The sequence below is a fragment of the Myripristis murdjan genome, chromosome 10, assembly GCF_902150065.1.
Source record: "Myripristis murdjan chromosome 10, fMyrMur1.1, whole genome shotgun sequence".
Classification (NCBI taxonomy): domain Eukaryota; kingdom Metazoa; phylum Chordata; class Actinopteri; order Holocentriformes; family Holocentridae; genus Myripristis; species Myripristis murdjan.
Genome location: NC_043989.1, coordinates 12,357,063 through 12,380,647, shown reverse-complemented (window position 1 = coordinate 12,380,647; position 23,585 = coordinate 12,357,063). Strand labels below are relative to the sequence as shown.

Genomic DNA, 23,585 nt, shown 5'->3' with positions numbered 1-23,585 from the left:
AAAAAAAAAAAAAAAAAAGGGGGAAATGGAAGGGGAAGATGCCTAATAAAGAAGACGGATTTGCCTGTTGATTATTTTGGACTGTTTTACTGTAACAACTTGATGGGCAAACCCACTCTTGTCCTCCTTAATTCAATTAGGAATGCTCCCACATCCCCCTATTCTAAGGGGAAATGCAGTGCAGCCACTCCTCTTCTCTTGCTATAAGCACCAGCGTGGCGCCAGGGGGTCAGAGTAGTAAGAGACAAAAACATCGGAGAGAGGGGAGAGTGTGTCATGCAGGCAGAGAAAGTGGGTGGGATGTAAGAGGTGCATTGTTTTTGGCATTCATGAAGTAGAAATAAGTGTCGAGGTAAGGCTGGCCTGGTCATTGCAGACCTGATCCCATATCCCGAAAGAAAGAAGATGGCGTGAGTGTGAGAGACTGTGGGGAGTGTGGAGAGAACTCGGACGTCAACAAGGGAGAGATGAAAGTGGATTAGCCGCCGTGGCGATTTGCATTCTGTGGTGGAAACGAAAGCCCCAGCGATGCCCCGAATAGCTGGATGCATGAATAAGTAAACAAACAAAAACAAAAATAAACCCTCCATCTGGATGGATGCTGCCAGGCCCTGAGTGAGAAACAGTGGGGAGGGGAGGTTGGGAGATGGGAAGGGGGAAGAGAGGAGCTTACAACACGGCAGTCACCACACTTCGCTTCCTCCTCTATCATTTACTTCTACTGCCTGCAGGCCCCCATTTTCCTTATTGCTGTCACCATTCAGCCACTGCTGTTGGCTAGTTTGCCCAGTAACACCGTCAACACACCAGGGAGAACTCCAGTGCAGCTCTGACAGATGTTTAGCTGACACACTTTCTGGGGACCACATGGGGTCAACATGTCAGGGAGCCAACGGGGGCAGGGCAGCCTTTTTCATCTTTACCGCAGTGTGGAGAGCTATTTGACCGTTCATACCACGACTATTCAGCCGAGCCAGGTTGATGAGACAGGAGGGATGTCAAAGAGGCTTTGCCATGCTGGGAGTATATAGAGATGACTCCATATACATTCTGTATGTCTCATCCATCCAGGGCAGCCTGATCATCCTGTCCTATTTCTCTATGAGTGGCACATTTAGAGAGAGGATGCTGAGTTCCAGAATCCAGATCAAGATAACATCTCAACCGTACCCCATATGGACTGTTTGTGCCGGTGAACGGCTGTGCTGTCTAGGGAAGCTAAATGGATTTGACAATGAGATTTGATGGTCTTTGTAGTGAGGGTAATTATGTTTGATTGACTGTAAAGTGACTGGTGAGGTCCAGATCTGGGAGGGGAAATGATCAGACACTTGGACCACCCACAAATTAATGAGATTCAACTGAGCTTGAGCTGAGTTCGCCAAGCAGAAGCGAAGCGTTTATGAAAAGGACAGGACAGGAGAAGATGCAGGGAGGGCTGTGGAGTAGAGTGTGTGCTGGTGTGTCTATGTGTCTGTGTGCTGCAAAGTCAGACGGACAAAGAGGCACTGAGAGCAAAAGAGGGAGATCTGATGCATGTCTTGCTACTCCCATGACTCTGACCTTTGTGTAAGACAACCAAATTAAGTTGAACAGGCTCAACGTGATTAGAACTTTTAGTTGTATTCTAATTAGTGCTCTTCCTCTTTCTATCGATTAAAAACAGGTTGCCACAAAATACAAAAAAAAAAAAAAAAACACATTCAACTTGACAATGTGATGCATAATGCAGACAAAGACAAAACAAATGAAGAAGAGACCATTCCCTGGGGTTGCCTCTAATTGCCAATGAAATATTTATCATACAGGGGGAAAGGCATCCTATGAAGCCAAGCACCTTTTCCGCATTGTGCTGACATTTATTTATGAAAATGTATTGGAAATGGTATAATCTGTGAGGATGACAGAGTATTTATTGTATCACCTTCACTGACAAAAAAAGTCATTTCACAGTGAATCAGATAGATTTAAACCTTGCATGAGATTTTTTTTTATGGCGGATGCTCTCCCTCTCTCTCTGTCTCTCTCCACATTTCTTGCTCTCAGAGGCTTTAGCTGAGATGCAGTCAGTCATATTCTGTGTGCCATCACTGCCTTGAGGCAGATTCAGATTTTGAGAGGAGATATAGCGCAATCTAATATGCTGTTATTTATTAGAGTCGATGTACTACAGCAGATAAGCCTGGTGCCCTTGTTTCTGTCTTTCAAGGTAATGATAGAATTCAGCAAGCTATACTCAGGAATTTCTGAGCATGCCTTTCACTTCCTGCACCCACGATCCACTGAGCTGTAATGCAACAAAGGATAAAAAAAAAAGCCTTACAGCAAAGCATTAGAAAACAAGCCAAAAAAACAACAACACTGCTCAAGTGACATGGAACATACATATGCAGATGTGTTGAACTCATCACAAACTACAAATCTATGAACAGACATGGAAGTCATCAGTGCACTGGTGGCACGGCAAAGATATGACACTGCAAGGAATAAACAGGCAGCAGATGCAGGAGCATTGTACCATATATACTACATTCTGGAATGGCTCGTCCCTCCTCGTCATATTCTATATTAAACATAAAGGTCAGCTTTAGCTTCCTAATGCTGGCTCCATTTCCAAGGCTGTGCCAGCGAATAGTCAGAATCCCTGTCAGAACTGCTTTCTTTTATCTACCTGGTCTTCCGACCTCCACGTTTCCACAAGCTATCTCCCTTGCTGATATTGTTTGCCGTGTCTACTTTGCGGTGGGGACATTGTGCAAACTTCAAGAGACGACCTTTCTACTGCACAGCCGCCTGTCAGCATTTTGCTATGATCACCTAGCTGGCATGGCCATGGTGCAGGTATGCACTGGCCTAACGGCAGCTGTCAGTGTCACACGAAGCCATCAATCCACACCTCCTTCCTGTCATTCCTGACAGGGCTCCGCCAGCCACAGCCAGTCAGCCGGTGGCACAGAAACATCTCGCTGTCTACTAGCATGCCATACTAATATGCACTCAAATTTGCACAATCTGCATGTAAGAACAACAAGTCAATCTTAATCAGTAAGCTGATATATATGAAGTGCTAACTTAAGAAATGAAAGCAATTATTGTACAGTTCGAAATCTTGCTGGGGCCAACAGTAACTAATTTTACTCATACATAATGGACTGAATGCTTGTTTTGAGAGAAGTCCACGTTTTATTTGCGTAAACATACATTGGTTCTACTCAAAGTGTGAAAGGTTGACAAAAAGGATGCATACATAGAAGCTGGAGGTCAGTCTTTGTGAACACGGTGACTGCTTACTGTGGAGAATCACAGATGCATGGAGACCTCATTCTAGTAGGCCTTGCTGAGCGGAGAAAATGCCTAGATGGCTATCAGCAGCAAAAAAAAGAAGATGCATTTCGAAAGGAAGACACGCTCTAATCTTAAATTGTATAGGAAATGAAAAAGAAATTATAGAATCAGTTTCAAGGATAACCTGCAACAAAGAAAAAAGCAATGCTTCCGTTTCAAAACACTTTGGTGAATTATTGTAAATCCATTTAGCTCAAGACCTGTCGCTGTCTCACTTTGAAAAGATAAGGATGATCACAACCATGCTTTGTTCTATTGGGTTCAGTCACTTTAAGCATGGTAAGAAAGTATGTGGCGTGAAAAGTGGTGGTACATTTTACTTTTGACTTTTAAGTGAACAAAGATAACTATATTTAAGATGATTACAAGGCATCTCCAAGCATTTATATTAGCACAAAAACTTAGCAAAAAATCTTTTTCACTATCCGTAATGTTCCCACAGAGCCAGGAAATGCATGAGCCTGCATTCTGCTGGTGTCTGCAAGCTGTTGCAAAAATGGATTGAAACGGCTGAGTGGGTTCTAATTCATACAGTGAAGAATGATCACTTGCAGGTAAAAGTGAATCATAAAAACAGCATCTGTGGAGCCTCCACATGTGTTTGTAGGCGTTTTAACCGTCTGAGACAATTTGACTCGGTGATTTTAGAGAAAAGTTGGTATTTGTTGTTCAGATGAAGTAATTCTCTTTTGTGACCTGACATTAGTGAAGAAAATTATTCTGATACTACAATACTCCAGCTGAATTAATTTTAGGAAGGTAGCCAAGTGAGACAACAGACAATAGGACAAACCCTTAAAAGTAGCTACAGTAAGAGCAGGCTTCCTACCTGTTATATACATATTTATCTATGGATGGTCAGAGTACATGTTAAACCTAGATATGCCTACAGCTGGTCCTGAGGGGCTGATTTATCAAGGATTTACAGCTCCTTTTCAGGTGCAAAAGAGACAAAATTGTCTGTCCTTATTTGCCAAGGTGCCATACCGGAGGTTTGTGATGGTGGCTGTGTGTGTGGTCTATTGCATATTTATTTTGATGTGTTCTGACCACAAAATTATAGGAGAAGACAGTGAAAATGTGCTCAAATCACCTGCTACAGCTGATTCATCATGATTGGTGGCCTGTGTGGCAAAAAAAAAAAAAAAAACATGCACCAGTCATTTAACATCTCTGAAAAGCATGTCTCTTTTGCAACACCTTGGACCATTGCTAAACCTGGCTTTTCAGTTCAACCTGGTGCATACTGTACAATCACGCCAGCTATACTGTCAGGCATAGTATGTATGGATCTTGGTCACATTGAGATTGGATCTCAGCATAAATTCAGCCACAATCTGGATAGTGCAAAGAATGCCATTAATTTATGACACAAAATGCCATGGCCATCCTTCCGTGCATAAAATGTGTTTGCTGCTAAGGTGAGTGTTTTGCCACTTATCTTGAAGCTGGAGGCATTCAAAGGCAAAAATATGTTTCCTCATATGAAAGTCATTCAACCACAGTGTCTGAAAAGATATTAGAGGCAATGCATTCCCACCAGTGTTGGCTGCATTCTAACGGACCATATTTCCCTTTCCACTATAGCAATGTAGGAGCATGGAGGGAAGCCTATGATTTGTGGATAAAGCATACGCCTGCACTGCGCTGTTGTCAACAGTTGCCACCTGTTGCAAGTCCTACTGCTAAAAATGTGGGGGAAAGGCTTGCCTTGGAAATAGACACAAACTTCTTGATTATAATATCTTTTTCAAAGATGCTGTCTCAAGTTCTGAATTCATTTTGCTGTTCAGGCATGTGCCAGATGCCTCTTAGAGCCACAGGTATTTGTGGGGGTGCTTTCAAATTAACTCTGCAACTATGCTCATTTCACATTATCAGTTTTGGTAAACCACCTGCTAAATTGAGGAACTGAGGTGTCACAAAATTTATCAGTCCTAGCAGTAATTTGAGTCATATGTATTAAATCACACGCTAAATGTTTGCAAATGTAATGCTGTGAATATATATTGTGCTATACAATAATCCACCTGGTAAAGGGGGCTGTTTCTTAATGCAAATTAATACAACTATTCACATACTGAAAAGAAGAGCACATGCAGAAAAGTTGAACAAGGAAAACAAAGTCCTAAAGCATCTTTCTGTGCTACCTGTGAGAAAGGCTTGATCTAAAAAACATATTCCAATGACTTTTTTCCCGGTTGTTTATTTACTCTTGTGCGCCTTACGCCAAGTTGCATTGTGCTCAAAGCAGCATGTGCGCTTTGCGGCTCTGTTCAAAGCTTAGCGGATTTGACTGGGGTACAGAGTTGACGTGTGGGCACAGACACTTGCCCCAGACGGGGGCACTGACCCTGGTGATGCCAACCGAGTGGGCAGCTACAGGGGAGTGCTAATTCTCACAAATGCCTGAGAGAAAGCCTCGATGCTCTACTATGCTCAACCCCTTGACACACTGGGCACACTGCTTGTAACAGTGTTTCATATGTTGCAATAAAAATACCACGCTGTGATGAAGTATCTTCCCCTGTTACAGACAGAAGCATTAATTTGGGTTTAGGGTTTATTCTACAGTGTTCAACAGTTACTTTCAGCTAAGTAAAGCAATTTAGCAAATGTTGAACATCTGGTCAGTTCAAGTGAATATGGAAATCCACTTAGAGCAAATTGAAACAAATGGGGGGGACCGGATAATGATTTCATAAGCAATTTCCCACATTAGTATTTCTAATACTTCACAAGGAAAACAGATTTAGCTCTGTGGTTGTCTCATACATCAATCATGCTCGTTGAGGAGGCGCACATGTCACTGAACTTGCAGAGGGCGTATTCTCAAGTTTCATCAACTGGAAAATGGGTAAGATGACTTTTTTTTTGCAGTTTCCTGACCACATTTGTCTGTTCCCCCCTCCCCCACCCTAACGCCATCCTGGTAAAAGCTAAATGAATTAAACTCTCATTAAATATGCATTTCATTGTTAATCATTTGCAAGCGAAGAGGATTAGGTCCCAATTTATGAAATGACATAAAATCTATCCCTTCACAAAAATAGCCTCTTGAAATAGCATTAAATACAATACTATGATCCATCAAGCAGTCTTTTGGCCAGTAAATCCCTAAAAGAGATATACAAAAAAGATATTGACATGTACCATGGTTCTCACATATGTCCATATGTTTACTCCATCTGTCAATAGCACAACACAGCTACAATCAGGTCAATAGTGAAATAGAGTATATCTAAAGCAGATCCCCAGTTTTTTTTTTTTTCCTTTTTTTTTTTTTTTAAGATAGGTCTCACACTTAATCTGAGGATAATCTACCTATCCGTCTATCCCTCTATCTATCTATATATTTATTCACTTATTTGTAGATTGGGTGAGGCCAATATTAAAAAAGGTCTCACAGCTCTTAAAATGAATTAATAAAATAAAATAAAATAAAATAAAATAATAATAATTAAAAAAAAACAATAGACAAACACCATAAAACCCGGCAATCCTTTAAGCATTTCAACTAGCCTTCTAGCGTTCCAGCTGCAAAATGAATGTAGAAAATGGCTAATTAAATGTAAGAAGAATGAAATAAGCCTTTCCATACTACATATTTTCATCAGTCATCACAGAAAACACAGCTGATGCTAACCATTCAATATTGATGCGAGAAGTCTTCTCAAATAACTAACTCCTCAACTGTCTGAAGTACATATAGAATTTTTCAACAGTGCTTCAGTGATCCCTGTTGATTATGAGAGAGGAAAGCCAGGACTCTCACTAAGGCTGTCAATTGGAAAAGCGTAGAGGCGCATAGAAAAGAAAGATGTGCAGCAAGAAAACATTGGATATCCTGGTGTGTGTGTTCCAGCATAAGAGCTTAGTGAAAAACAGAGTGAACACGGGGAGAGAGAGAGAACTGCAAGCTTCTCTAACCTGCTTGTTATTTTAATCCAGCTTTCCACCCAGAAGGGCCATTTAAAAAGTTCACATCTACCTGTCGTTTCTCTGATTACTGTTGTTATATTATTATTATTCAAGGTTTGGAAACTGTATAACCAATGCAGATGGAGAGAAGACAAAACAACAACAACGAGGGTGAAAAAAAAAAAAAAAAAAAAAAAAAACAACTTTCAGAACTACCAAGGTCATTTTGGTCAGGACAGTCCAGCATTCAATGTGATGGTGTGGAGGACAATCCCCACTATCTCATAAGCTGCAGGCAACCTTGCCCATGTCATCCTGATGTTTTATTCATGCAAGGCATAGTATGGCATTCAGAAACTGAGATCAAAATCTGCTCTGGCAGAAATATTTAATATCATACCTACTTCTCTACCCCTCTCCATCTGGTTAGCCAGAATGAGAAGGAAGGGAAGACAGCCTTCTTCAGCTCAGCCATGCTGGATTATTAAAAGTGAAGCTTTCAAAGAGGTCACTGCTCACGAAAAAAAAAAAAAAAGAAAAAAAAAAAAAAAAAAAAAAAAAAAAACTAGCATGCATCAATTATCTTGGAGAGTTTGTGGCATACTGAAGAGTGTCTTGTCACATTTCCCAATGTGGCGGAGCTACAGAGAGGTCCTTGGCTGGTGCTGACATTTAGAAGCTGGTGAATTGTGGAAATCCTAGACTGTTTGTCAAAAAATGGACAAAAAGACCACACTGACTGCTTCCAAAGCCCCTTCAGGCTTGAAATTCCTTCTCAATGTCATTGGCATAACAAGACACGGCCAGCAGTCTAGCAGCTCTGTGGCTCTAATTTTTCATGTCTGAATAACTGCAGTATACACTGATCGATACTGTTTTACTGGCATCACTGGAGGAGAATAAAGTTATTCCAATAATTAAAAACAATAAAACACCCCACCACAAACAAAAAGCAGTCTCAGTGTAGAGGAAGGAAGTTGAAAAAACTATAAATTCTCTGTCATGTTACTTGTGCAAGCGGTGAAAAATGAATAACAGCAGCATGATCCTGTTTGGGCTGTAGACTAATCTACCAGGCCTTTATCAGTTTAATTTATAAAGCTAGTCAACCTCAGATCCCTATCTTCACTTGTGACCTACATTGTCTGTGCCCCTGCCAGCTATCTGCCAGGTCTATCGTGGGCAAAAACAATAGTCCATGTGTTTTTTACATTTTAATTATTTATTTATTTTATTTATTGTTTGTTTGTTTGTGTTTTTTTATCATTACTTTCCTGGTACGGATATTACTACTGAACTTTAGTTTTGCTATCACTTCAGCATCTTCAAAATCCTAAAATTTTACTAATGCATGTGGGTACTGTTGCTGAGAGCAATGTCTCTGTCTCTGTGAGAGTGAATGCACCATGAAAAGAGACAGAATACAAGCTAAAAGTAGAATAATCTGCCTGTTGTTTGGAAGCATTATATTGGCCACGGGAGTAAGTGTGAGATTCTTTCGCAGCTGAAAAGACAACCCCCCACACCTCTACCCCCCCTTTCACATTATCCTCTTCCTTCAGAGTTCAAATCTGTGTGAAGCACAATTCCATAAAGCCCCCTTTCCACCCTCCTGTTCTCCTCCTCCTAACTCCCCACCTGCCTCCCCTTCTCTATCTCTGTGGTGGCAGAGGGAGAAGTGGCATACCTTTGTTCATGTCAATCAGCTGCTTCTTCTTCTGCTGGCGCTCCTGCTTCTCGCGCTCTGCTTTCTCCTTCGCCAGCTTGGCTCTCTTGATCTTCTCCTCCATCTCTCTCTTCTTGTGGTTCTCCTTCACTGCTTCCTGATGAGGCACACACACACACACACACACACACAGAGAGAGAATCAGAATCTAGCTCCTGCTGTCACCACTCTTTCAGTGTCTTCACAACTGCACAGCGTTCAGGAGAAGCAAGCCCTCAGCAAATTTTTATTCAGAGCATGGTTTGATAGGATAGGTAGAGCTAAGCTACTGGAATAAACAATACATCATCTTGCATGAAACCTCGTTTTAAATACCTTCTTACAAGCTAATTTTTCTGTAATTCTGCTCTGCTGTTTTGCAGATTCTGAATAACAACACGCAGAGCTGATTCACTGTCAATAATACATCAATATGGCATATTACACATATATAAAAGGAATGGATGACTGACACACAATGCAGTGCAGCAAGCCGGCGAGTTTCCTTTGAAAATATGGGGGAGCCATAGTATGACAGAGGAAGATGCAGCAGCAGCATGCCAGTCTCTGAGGAAGGAGACAGATATATCATGCTCTGCCCTCCTCACTGGCTGAAATGTCAGGTAGGTGTCAGAGAAAGAGAGGTAATCAACTGTACAGATTCAGCTCTCACAAATGTGTCAGTTTGCTCTTTGTGCCAGGAGAGAGTAAGATGCAACCACGTGACCTTTGAGGCAAACAAAAGCTTTTCTAATCCCAGGCCCATATTGCAGCTTTTTTTTTTTTGTGTGTGTGTGTGTGTGTGTGTGTGTGTGTGTGTGTGTGTGTTCGTCTTCATACTGAACATGTATATACTGATATTTTTCAGCCAGTATAGTGCCAATGTGTCAGGGGTGATTTTAGTGTGCCCGGACAAACAGTAGTGCAAGGAAGTGAGTCATACTTGTTTATCAATAGAGGACGCTCTTCCACTTGTTTTCTTTTTGTGCTGTGCTGGATTAGTCCTGTGTTTTAATGATGCAGACTGCCTACACACGTAACATGTTTTGGTAATATGAATGTTAACAGCACTCCTATATGTTAGATCTAATTAGTGTTCAATAATGTGTGGGATAAAGCTGGTTTAATGTTCAATAATTTGTTCAGTAATTAGTGGTGGAAAACTGAGTTTTTATTGTGGTATGGATGAGTGAGGAAAACTTTTTACTGCATATGTGTACACACACACACACACACACACACACACACATACACGTCTATACAAACAGACCTAAGTTGATGTGATTTTTTTCTTTCTTGTTTTTTTTTGTCTGTTATATTAGACATTATGACCAGTGAGATATCAAGTGTTGACATTTTTCCTGAAAAAAAAACACAAACAAAAAAAAAAAACAATAACAACAACAACAACAACAATCTCCATTGTATGTGCTTCTGGTTTTGTATGTATGTGTATTTGTGTTTGTATGCGTGTCAGTGAGTGAAGGCATGGCCCTGCCTGTGCTCTGATATAATAAGTGGCGACAGTAGGCCCCCTGTCTAATGCCCCTGTGGTCCTGACGTTGTGTGTCGTGTTGGCTGCTAAGACAGAGGGATTACAGGGACTGTGGGGAAGGAGCAGGCAAAGAGCAGCTCATCATGCCAGTCAATAGCGGAGCTTTGCTCCATGTCCAAGGACACAAGCCCACATTGTCACTGTCTCCTTGCTTGATGACAAGGGCAATGGCAGATGAAGGGAGGAACGGAGTGAGACGGAGAGAGAAAGAAAAAGGGAAAAAGAGAGAGGTATAGAAAGGCAGAGTTTTACGGGAGGAAGAGATCGAGATGATGATGGAGAGAGACAGCAAGAAAGAGAGAAAAGATGAAATAGAGACAGTGAAGAGTGAGAGAAAATGTGCGTTTCTACGGGTGTGTGCACATTTCTGTCAGCCTCAGCCAGTCAGTGAACACTCACACATCACTTCATCTTTTATTGCCATATCAAGGTTGAGCTCATGATACAGCTCAGTATAATGCTCTATACAGGCAATTGACTGTGTGCACTTTGCCACTTTCCATAATGATGGGCTGTTTGAATTAGAGTGGATGAGAGCTGTGCCCTATATTCGATAATGAAGCTATTAACTCATGCATTTTCACATATTGTTTAAGCACTAAGCAGCATTGGCAGCACAAATCAAATTGATTTTTGTCCTGATCCACTAGCAGGATTCAATTCATTTTGGAAATAATATTACAGCTCTGCTCAATATCTAGAGCATAAGTTGGAAGATAAATTATGCACATTACAAATCAAATCCTGCCGGCAAAACTTACTTTAAACAAACAAGCAATTTTGACTGTAAACATGATTACGCAACGTAATTATCTTGCCCTGATCAAACATACAGCACCACTAATTACCATAGTAACAAATATGTTTGCAGTGTTCTCTTTTTTTGCTACCATTCTTTTTGACAGTCCACATTTTGCCTTTGGCAACATCTGATTGTATCAGGTCTCATTTTCTTGTTTTCTGCACTGTATTTCGTAGGAGGGTATACAAGAGATAAACAATCCCTAAGGGGTGTGTTTTCCAAAATAATCTTAAGTAAAGGGAACCAGATTTCAACCTTGTCCAAAGCACAAGACAATAACACGGTTTCCCCTCGAGGATTAGAACACCAACAAGGTTCTGTGAGAATGGACTGGAAAAAAAAAAATCCATGTATCTCCTTGTATCTCTTGAGTAGAGATGCTGATTTTATCTACAGATGATCAAAGCACAATGTTCATACCAAGATATAAGGCGGTCATGAAGCCAGGCTATTTTTCGACTTCAAATTCAAACATCATCTGTCCTTGTAAAAATATTTCAACAGTTACAGTTACAATATTTTTTTAGATTTCCTTTGGTAAATGTTTAATTAGAAAATATGGCAATAATAGACATATTGAATTTTACCAGCCTACAAAGCAGTGATAGAGCAGTAAATAGGGAGAAATGCGGGAGGTGGGGTGGGGGGTAATATTTGAATCCCATAACTCAAATGTCTTGAAACATCACATGGCATTATTTGGCACTTGAATACATATCATAAATGTAAATGCATTTTATTTCCAATACATTTTAGTAACTGTGTGCAAGGTCTATTTTTTTGGGGTGATTTTTCTTGTTTTTCACTTTATGTGGAGGAAAATTTGGGAGAGAGGAAGGAAAAGGAAGGAAAAGTACCATTTACAGAGAAAGATTGAGAACCAATTTGTTTGGTTTTTAGTGATGGCCACCAATCGATATGCTGAGGCAAATTAGGGAAGATAATTGTGTTTGCAAACTAAATAATCCAAAGTAATTAAGAAGGCAGATTATAGGAGGGAAAAGCCTTTAAGTAAAGACATAAAAGTCTTTTTGTTAATTAGGAGGACTTTGGAAGGGGTGTTCAAAGCCAGATGGATGAAGGCATTCACACACCAGTTAGGTAAGAGGAGAATACAAGTAAAAAAAAATATGGTAATAACTATAATATACAGTAAAAAAACAAAACAAAACAAAACAAACAAAAAAACAATTCTGTCATAGGTACAGCACAGTACTTAAAATCATCACATATTTTAAGACAATTAACTGTGGGGAGAAAAGATATAAAAAATGTTTTAGCAGAAAAATTACCATCTTGCCACCAAAAGTTCAACACTGGGATACAAAAAAAAAAAAAAAAAAAAAACAACTCTGATACCTTGCATTCCAGCGGCAATGCTCATGACTGGCATTGAATATAACAATGAAACACAATGAATACCATTAATTTGTAATTATGTTGTGTGTAAGTCTGATTTTGTACTCTCTAAATTTATGGGGAAAAAAAACATGTTTGTGATGTTAATATATGAAACAGCAAAATGTGTGCATTTTTGTATCACACTGTATTACCTAATGCAATTCGTCAACATGTTGTTTCTTCCAGGCCCATAGAAGCCATGAGACAAACTGTGAATATCTCACACTCTTGGCCTCCAGTGTGTTGAGATGGGGGCTTATGAGCACTCCTCTATTCTTACCTGGCTAGAAAACTGAATGCTGTGCAACCCACGGGTCCCATCTATCACCAAGGGCCAGGCAGCTTTTTCCTTTTCCAGGTCTGTTCTTTCAATAATTCATGAATTGTGTTTGCTGTTCTTCCCTGACCCTGCACAACACAATACATCTCCCAGAGCATGGCTCCCCTCCCATGCATACACGTTTGCCAGTTCGATGAGGGAGCAATGAGTATTTCCAACTGCTCAGTTGCACCAGTGATCTCACAGAGAGAGAGTCACTGCTATATCTCATTTGAATTTTACAAACACTACAGCGCCTGGGCTTTAAGCAGAAAATGTGTTTATTAGCCATCTGTTACACTCTGTGCCAGCATGTGGGGGGAATGGCTTCAAGAAGTTATAGGTTACAGATTGTGAGACTTATGGTCTGTGGTACAGAGTGATTCCCATATTGAGAGGTGACCTCCAAAATCTGGTGCAATGATTTTAATGACTGGATCATGCTAGTGTAAGTGAAAATACTGAGGAAACAGGACAGTGATTCACCAAGAAAGTGGTGAGAGTGGCACCAATGCATCATCTTCCCCATGATCAGCATTATTGTAAGAACTTGTCATGTTGTGAAGGAATTGGAAAGCTTTGGGAAAATCAAATGGGCTTGCATGTGGGCACGTTCACACACTCACACACACACACACACACACACACACACACACACACACACACACACATCATCATCGTCGTCATCATCATCATCATCATCATCATCATCATCATCGTCATCATCACCATCATTTTGATCTCTGAGATTGCTCTATCTTGCTACTTGGAGAACCTGGCCTTGGTCTTTTGGTCTTATTAGAAAGTCACTCAATTAACAAGGAAGACTGTTAGCTCATCCCAGCCCATCTGCTGCGCTTTGATAACTCATTAATGGAAAGATCCTCATCCCCCATGCTCCTGGTCAGGATTACACATACAGGCCCTGCGATTGCATTTCACTCACACTCTATTTCAGAATATGGTAGCCGCATTAAATTAACAAATTGTTGGAGTCTTCGAATACTGACTCCATGTGCTGAAATCAAATAATATTTCATTGGCCAGAGAAGAGGAGAATGGGGCAGCAAGGGAGAGAGAGAAAGGGAGTGAAAGAGAAGGAAAATAGAGTTAATGGATTCTCTTATCAGTTACATTCCGTTCAGTGAGGACTGTCTGTCAATGCGTTTACTCAAATGCCTCATGTCGGTCGGGTGCATTAAGCCCTAGCTTTTTAGTAAAAGCAATTTAGGGCGAATGTATTGCAATGGAATTCTTTAATATTGCAGATGCTTTGTGCTGTGAATGCATCACATAGGACAATGCAACACAGGGTGAAGTTGGTGGATAGATGTTTCGCCTGAGTCAAACAACTCAAAGCCTCAGTGTTGAAACAAATGGCTGAGGCGCACAGCTAAAGAAGTTAAATTCAGGCTTTTTTTTCTGAGTTATCAGCTGACAAGGAGTCACAGCATTCATTCTGTTTGCCATTTTGTGGCTGGAATAGCATGTAAAATAGCAATGGTTGATGCAGGTCTACTTTAACAAGGATAAGTAGGGAGCATCTCCCAAAAAATCTTCCACTGACAAGGCAAGCTGAGGAGGATGCTCTTGTTATGCTGCAGTGGAGCTAGCTCAGTTGTTTTATTGGGGTAAGAAAATAAAAACAACATGCAAGAAGAAACAAGCATTGATTCCCCAGCGCTCTGCCAGCAGATTGCATTAGTCCTTCTGTCAGCAGAGCTGTGAGGAGCCAAAAAAACTAGAAACAATATCTGAAGAATATGGTGATTTGAAGGACTGTTTTTATATTAATACATTAACTTAGAAAAGCCTCTATTTCAACCATACCTCAACTCTTTATCCAATGCGGTTCCCTCCCCTTATCCATGGCAGGAAGGTTTAAATCAGTAATAAAATATTCATATGCAGCTATTTGCTTGAGAGAATAATTTATTTTCTTGGGTGGATGCCTCTTTTAGAGATATGGAACCCTGGAATCCTTGAGGGAGCATCGTGTCGTGTGCTGGCGCACTTTGATCAGCGGGAATGAAAAGTTGGTTTCGGATGGGGATCTGACTAGAGAGAGGAGGAGGATTTAGACAAGAGGACCTTGCCATTCACGTTAATGGGTTGTGAAGACTGAGAGCATGCCTTCTGGACACCATGTCATCATCCTGACACATTGAATTTCTGGGCGGTGCCGGGAGGGATGGGATAGACTGTAGAAGGTACAGAAGGAGAGACACTTGAATAAATGTTTAACAGCCTTCTCTACCCAGGAGGTGGGAACTCTTGCTTTGTTCTGAGCTGATTTGGTGTTTGCGGTGCCATGAATATCGTCCATTTAAACGCTAAACTCCGGTGCCCCAAGGGTCTTACCCACTGCTTATTGCAATTCCTGTGAGAGTGCAAAAATAGGTACCTTTTAGCTTGATTTTTTCTTTTTTTTTTTTTTAGGTAAATGCTTGCCTCAATAATAAAATATTTTCACCTATATAATACCCATTTAAACAGAACTTTGAACATTTAATTTGGAATGCAGTCAAGATCTTAATGCTGTCTAAAAATCTACTAGTAAGATTTTCGATGACATATGTGGATATATGACCTAGTGCGTGTAGCTATGACACAACATAAATATGTCAATGAGACTTTTTGATGTTATAAGCACAGTATAGCAATTTAAGATTTAATAGCGTTAAGACCAGATGTTCATATCTTTTTTCTTGCCTTACTCATACATTTAATCAAAAAATAAAATGTGTCATTTAAACATAAATTGATCCCTTCACATCTGTAACTAATCCACCAACAAATTATTATTTGCTTAAGCTAATCAGTTTATAATTAGATTGGCATAAAAAATGTTTTTGGGAGCAGACAAAGCAGACAAGCGGTGGGTTATAAAGCTTCATAAACCATGAGGAGGGAGCATCTTATGAATACATTAATAAAACATTTATAGTATAGTCATACATATATATAATATACTACAAAAATAGAATCATTACACTCTATAAGTGCAGAGTGAGTTATAAGTTAAGTTTTCTAACAGAGGTATTATAACAATTGTAGATGTATTCTCTAAGGAATATTGAAAAAAAATATTAAATCTTAAATATGGTTTACAACCACTTACACTATCACTATTAGTGCATATAGTGTTATAAGACATGCCAAACATGTCTAATTAGTAATCAGTTTACAGATATATCAGGGCGATATCTGCCTTTTTTGTTTTTTAATATCTGGGACTGGTGTGTCCGTGGGGTTATTACAATGCTCGCTATTTATTCATTCAGATGTTAAACGATTTCTAATATTGCTTGGGACTATCTTTCTTATCTTTTTATTTTGCATAAGAAATTTTCTCTTTGTTCACTCTGTTTATTTAAACATTTCATTATATAGAGATTTACTCTAGTAGTGTTTTTTTTAAAGTAATTTTCAAATGAAAGATATTGAATATTGGCACAAAATGATGTCTTTCAGCAGCTTTGTAATCAGTATGATTTTAAAAGAAAATCCATATCAGTTAAACCCTACTTATTAACACATACTCAGTTAGAGTGCTGCCAAATATTCTTATTTTTGTAAATAAAACATTTGCTATAATTCTGCTTTTACAGACTGAAAACATTTCTACCAAAACTGTTCACTCTACAGAAAACATTTGCCAGTCACACACAGAATAATTTTCAAACTCACTTGCGGAGTGGAATGCAATTTCATCCTCTTTAAGAGTTCTATTAAACCTAGTCCTCCCTAGACTTACTCCACCTTCTACCTTCCTAAAACCTAGCAAGATCTGCAATGCCCTGTGGTGACAGTACGCACACACGCACACACATACACACACACACACACATGCAGCTGCAAGCTAATGGAACTCTGTTTAACAGGTTAAGAGGCTTCCCCAAGTCTCTTTTATCAGTGAGACACTTACATTATACATTCCTATTCTCAGCATTCCCACTCTCAAATTATGTATTCTAATCTGTTTCATAACCCAGTCTTTTTTCTTTCAGCTCCCACGTCTGTCTAAGAAGTTTCTTTATCAGCAGTGATAGGATGAAAAAAGTTCATATGCGTGCCTACTCTTAAAAAGGCAGCGTTACATAGTTGAGGGGTCTAATACTCAGTGTATTCTGCGATAAACGCCGCTGTGCTATCTTCATTTTCCATTTGGATACACATGGAGGTGGAGAAGATGAGATGCGAGGATCTGTCCACACAGACTACATCATACTTAACAAACTCCTTTTCTGCTGCATCCACATAATCCATCTTGAAAATAATGGGTCTCATTCATGAAACGTTCATAAATTTGTGAGCATTTCTACACATACAAAAAAACAAAAAAACAAAAAACATTTTGACTAAAAATTTATGTTGCATTCATGAGCGCTGCAGATAATCCAGATGTGACTGTGTCCACGTGCGTATGAATTCCAACGAATTCCATTGACAAAGTCCAATCAATCGTAAAAGCACAGTGCCCTCACATTATCATCAATTAGCATAAATCCACACTCACCAACAATCAATTACTACTATGTAAGGAGATGGTGATCAATATGGATTAGGCGCACAGAACTGTGAAAATGTCCCAAAGAAAGAAGGAAAGCGTCTCAGCCTCTTAAAAGAAGAACTTCTAAGATGCTGAGAATAAAATAATTCCAGCCAAGGTTCAATGAAGACAAGGCATTTTATTTTGTAGTGCCATTACAGCAATCCATCCAAAGCCTGGAGAGAGGTACCTGATACAGTTATTTTTGGTATCAGTCATATGAATTAAAACAAAAAATGTTTTTGATATGATACTGGATACCAAAGAAACCAAGGCTCCAAGGCTCTTCACAGCTATCTGCTTTAGATGAGAGCACTGCATCCATTAGTGAAGAAACATCTCTACTGTTAGGTTTGTCTGAGCCTGAAGGCATTTTTTTTTTTTTTTAGCTAAGTGGATTTCATTCATATTGGACAGAGACTGAATTTTAATATGGTACAAAACAGCCGGGTGTTCCACAAGGCAACAGGTTACAAATGCAGCACTATTTTTTAAGTATTATTCCACCAAGCTTACATGTGGCGAAAAAAAAATCACTTGAAAAACATTTATTTAGCTGATTTAAAGAAATGTTCACTTTGATTAATAAATTTAATGTACAGCTGAAATGTCATATTTGTAATATTTTATGTTTTGTGTTTTCCAAGGCTTCTGAGTAGTATTTTGAACATAACACAGTAGACCATGAATTAAAATTGTAATTTATAATAACGACAGGTGGCATTTAGCTACATTTATTATTTACACAGCCAGTTCATGTAGTCCTGAGCAGGTGTAAATTTTGTTCACACCTACAAAAAGATCGGAACTTCTAAAATATTGATGAATACCGATATGCACACAAATTTGCTTCTGCCACAAAATCTTTTTCTGCTCACATTTCATGCATGGCACCCACTGTGTATATGTACATGAAAGAGTGTGTTTGTGCAGAAGGATTTGTGTAGGGGCATACATGTGTGTGGGTGGTGGTTGCTTAAGGACATACCTCTTTGGGGCAGGGGGTGAATGTTAGTATTTTTATGCAAGTGCATAGATATATATGTACTCACCATGAACAGGGTACGGAAGTTGGCCAAGTCTCCAAAAAAGTCCTCCACGCTGAATGAGTGCGGGTCAAAGGCAAAGTAGCTGCCCAGGTTCTCGTAGAGCTTTTGCATGTTCTTGTGCATGGTAGCCAGCTTTTCATATTGCTCCCGCGCATGCTTGCAGAAGCCGTGAGAGGGGCCGGAGTCAAGGAAACAACAACAACATCAACAGTAAAATAACATTTTATGTGTTTAACTCACACTCATACACACACAAACACTCAAAGGGTATTGGGATCCGCAGTAGAGAGACACCTCACAAATATGCATAAGCCACTAAAAAAAGAACAAACAAAAAAAACAACAACAACAACATCAAGGCACTGTGGAAAAAACAGTCACCTATGAATCTTTATGGCATTCAAAAAGCCCACCTACGTCAAGGTCAGCAAAACAAAAAAGTGGCCATGGAAGGGTCAGTGAGAATCTAATGTGCCATTTCAATAACCTCTCCATCTCACTTTGGAGTCAATGGCATGGTGAGCTAATAGCTGCAGCCCTGGAGTAATGGAAAGGTGTTTTGTAGTCGACGGCATGACACAGATGGTTGTTGGAAAAGCTGATTGCAGTCATTGTTCTATTGTTTCTCTCAACAACAGCGGGGTCAGGTTGTTTTGAACCTCACAGCTCACGTCGCACTGTGTAATTTACTGAACAGGCGAAGCACTTTTCTCCTGGTGAATGGCTATTGACAGCCTGCATCAGTTTAGCATTATCGCAGCAGCCACTGACCTCATGGGGACTGCGCTTGGACACTGCGAGACTAGCACACCCTTGGTGGGATGAGCAAAACACATCTTTACACAAAACACAAACACATATTAACATGTACACATGTATACACACACACACACTTGCACAAAGACCTACACAGAGAAAACTATCTATGGTATGAGGAATGAGCTTGAACTTACCCATACATCAAGGTTAAATGCATGGGCAGTGTCGTCCACCATCTGTTGCATCATAAATCTCTTCCATAATCCTTATCTATGTAGTACTTACATTACATCTCAATAATAGCTGATCACTATAATGTGGGCGTCACACTTTGATAGTTCCAAGTCTGTGTGACTTGTGACTGTATTAGAGGTAGCAAAGATTTCTGTAGAAACAGCATTGAATCAATGGATCCAGCATTAAGTGTTTAAGGGTACCTTCACATTCAAACACACTAAATACTGCTTGATTTAGTCTGTTTGAATCCTTGGTGTGCTTTGTTGACAGTGTGAACACAGCAATCACTGCTTGAGAGAGTTGGTCTTGGGCCGTCTCCAAGTGAAACCTTGTTTGATTGAAGCAAGAACAAAATTTGACCCTGATCTCCGGGAGTACCAATGTTTGGCTGCAGCATGACTTCTTTGGAAAGAGTCTATTGACACATTGTTGACACCTGGAGCCTTAACAAGGGTGAGCACCATCTTCCAAATGTGTTTAGTGGGCACACCAAAGCAGAATAACTGCAAGAATCACCAAACCCAACTAGACCTCTGGTTTTGTGTTGGCCGTGTTCAGCTTCTGACCAATGAATGAAAGACTTTTGGGAGTGTGTCTCCTGTCTTGTCCATTTCCACACAGCCCTCAGCAAATGTTTTCTACTTTCTGGTCCACTTACATTTGTGCAGTGTGAAACCAAAATTGAACAAATGGAAACCAAACCCAATGTATCCATTTCACTCTGATTTGGACCAGGCAAATGGACTTATAAGTGAAAAAGCGCCCCACAATGACTGTGTGTGAGCTTGTGTGTGTTTATATGTGTGACTGTGCTTGTATGTAAGCAGCGTGTGTGTGGAGAGGCCTTTGTCCAGCTGAGAGGGAATAAAAAGCACAGACAGGATGGTAGGCTGGCTGGATTACCTCCCAGCAGGTCAGTGTGTACTAGACCTCAGCATCCACGGCCCAGTCCGGGTAAGCAAGCCCCCTCACGCACCCGATGGATGGACTCATCCTTCTCTTTTTCCCTCCTCCCTACCTGCGTCTCCTGCCTGCCTGTACGTGTTTTACCCCATGCTTCTGTCAGACTGTCTTTATTGCTTCTTTTGTCCACCTCCCTCTCACTCCACTTCTGTTTCAATACTCAGGGGCCGTAGTGAAGGATGTAAAAGTAAAACTTTGCCAAAGTAAGATATCTTTTCAATGTCCAAACTCTTGACAGAGTTGAACTTCTAAGTTATACTTGTTCAGTAAGGTCCAACTAAACTGATCTCTGTAAAGATTTCCCTCCCTATCACCAGGCGTCTACAGTCGACGTCATATGGTGAAGCTATCACTCACTGGTAATACTGAGGCTCGGTGCTGAATCCAAAAATAGTGATGCAGTCAATTTCAAGAGTTAGTCTGTACTTAGTCTGCCCTCACTCAATGATGTCCAACCTCTCATATACAAAACTGACCTCAAATTATGAAATGGTATTCATAAAATTATTTTATAAAAAAGTTAACTTATCAGGATCAGCGAACAGGTTAAGGCCAAAAAGCAAACCTAACACTGATACGTCAACTTAGTAGCAAAAGGCATGCTGGCATTATTCAAAACTGGCATGGGAAAAAAATGTTAACAGTTGTTGCCTATACATCCCACTCCATACCATGTCCACACTGACCTTAGCCCAGGAGAGTGTTCACTTATAATGCTGCTGGCTCCATTGCATGGTTTCCAAAAACATTGAGGCATAGATTACTTTTGGAGTTTGTTGTTTAGTCTCTCTCTCTTTCTTTCTGTGTCTCTCTCGCACATGCACACACATATATACACACACACAGCTGTAGATGTGTCTCTCTGGGGACTGGACCGAGGCTGGCTGGGCTCTGGCTCCTTGTATTTCCACATCAAAGACATGTCATATTGATGGAGCCTGACGCACACTGTCCTGCAGCAACACAACCGGTATGGTGGAGCCTTTATCACACACAAATACACATGCGTGCGCACACACACACACACACACACACACACCTAGGCACAGAATGTACTGGCACACACACAGATGCACGCACACTCACAGTCACATTCCCTTTCTTTGTGTTTCTTTGTGACAGTTTGTCTGTCACTCTTCCCCTCTTTCTCTTACTTTCTCTCACTCATTGTAACCTTTGTTTTCTTTCCTTCTCCAAACATGAATCTTCTTTTTCTGGTCCCCCTTTTTTCCTGTCCACCACTGTCTCACTCAAACACATTGCCTCTGTCATTCTCCTTTTACATACCTCCTTTATATTCTCTCCATTAAATTCTTTCACTAGCCTCTGAATGTGAACATATGCGCATGAACATGCACACTCACTCTTTCCCGCCTACTCAGGGTGAGCTTTCAGAAATGTGCTGCCTGAGCTGGGAGTGGAGACGAGGGGTCTCAAGGTAAAGTATCACACAGCCCTTGGTAGCCCCGACCCTGTTTGTCAGTCTCTGCTCTCCTCCAGAAGCTGTCCTCAGAGGAGGGGCAAATGCCTGCAGTTCCTCTGCACTGCACCTCACTGACACAGAGCAAGATCATCGTTCCAGGGCTGGAGCCACTTTCTAATGTGGATGCTACTAAAGATATCTGTGGAGTGGTTACAGAATTTTCTAGCCATGGTCACACTGGGGCAATTTAAGGTGCAATGCTGCACATCTCCTTGATTCACTTTCCGTAAAATTGCAAACCAGGGTGGTTTGTAGCTGTGTAACCTGTCTTACTTGTATTTGCGCATAGCATTGACACTGCTCTATTTTTAAAGGATATTTCAGAAAATGCAGCCAATTCAACTAAAAGATAAACAACTGTAGTTCAGGTGGTGCTGTAAGAATAGCAGCAAGTCACTAAACTTATCAAGCTAAGACTTGGCTTACATAACTTCAGATTCTGATTATCTGACAGCCTCATGTCTGACATTGTTGATTTGCAAACACAATGTCAGATGTGAAGTGTGAAATGTGAGATCAATGGCACTGCTGAGCCGGTTGACTTTTTTTTTTTTTTTTGCAGTTCTCTTGCAATTTTCCTGCTGTTGCCAAAACCTAAACTCTATCCTTGTAAAACTTGTAGTTTGTTGTTTTTCCTGCCACAGTGTCCTCATTTCTGTGTTTAATCACTTTTTATCAGTGTATTTGGCATGTTGAAAAGGGTACATTTAACATCAGTAAGACACGATTAAGGGCACTCATTTTTTTCACTGCAAAGTAGCATCAAAAACATATCCAAGTCAGACTTAGCCTAGAAGTAAAGAGCTTTTTGGGAGCCAGATGCACTCAATCTCATGATAGATCATAAGGAAGGGTACAAAAATCCATTTACTAGGAAAAACAAAGTTAAAACAGTTTTCACAATGGCCACCTATGAGGATAGCAATAAATTACCTACTTTTGTTTACCTGTGCGCATGAGAGAGTTATTAAAGTGCGGCATAACCCTCTACAGTGGGGGCCAAAAAGCCTCCTTAATAAATCTCCAGTAACCCAGTTCCATTAATGTTTATTTAATGCTTTTCCTATGTGCCTGCTGGCCCCTCCACCCAAGGCCCCACACTAAGCCTGCTTTTCTCCAAACCCCACCATCCCTGCTCCCTTTATCCCCTCACCCATTGCCAACAGCCCCTGTGGGCCAAATTACACCGAGGCTGCCCACTGACTGGACACAACCCATCATGTTGAGAGAGGGAGAGGGATGAGAGAGGGATAAAGGAGTGGACTGTGGAGGGAGGGAAGGCGAGAGAGAGAGAGAGAGAGAGAGAGAGAGAGAGAGAGAGAGAGAGAGAGAGAGAGAGAGAGTGAGGGGGGGGGTAGATAGGACAGGAACAAGGATTAAAATACATATGAAGGTGCAGGTATGCTGTAAAAAGTAATTCTAGCTACTCATTAATAAACTGAGCAAGTGAATACATCAGCTTTTTAAGTGAACCTAAGATGCCCTGATGTGTGA

The 23,585-nt window shown here is 40.4% G+C and overlaps 1 protein-coding gene across 5 annotated transcripts in view; it reads right to left on the bottom strand.

The window, feature by feature from the left end:
* diaph2 (diaphanous-related formin 2) overlaps positions 1-23,585 on the bottom strand; it is a 415,888-nt gene that overhangs the window by 50,452 nt on the left and 341,851 nt on the right. For all 5 annotated transcript variants that reach the window (XM_030062123.1, XM_030062125.1, XM_030062126.1 and 2 more), the window contains 2 exons: positions 18,653-18,817; positions 8,954-9,089 (listed from right to left, as the gene is read on the bottom strand). In XM_030062123.1, the coding sequence (XP_029917983.1) occupies positions 8,954-9,089; positions 18,653-18,817 (301 nt within the window). The remainder of the gene's footprint in view (positions 1-8,953; positions 9,090-18,652; positions 18,818-23,585) is intronic.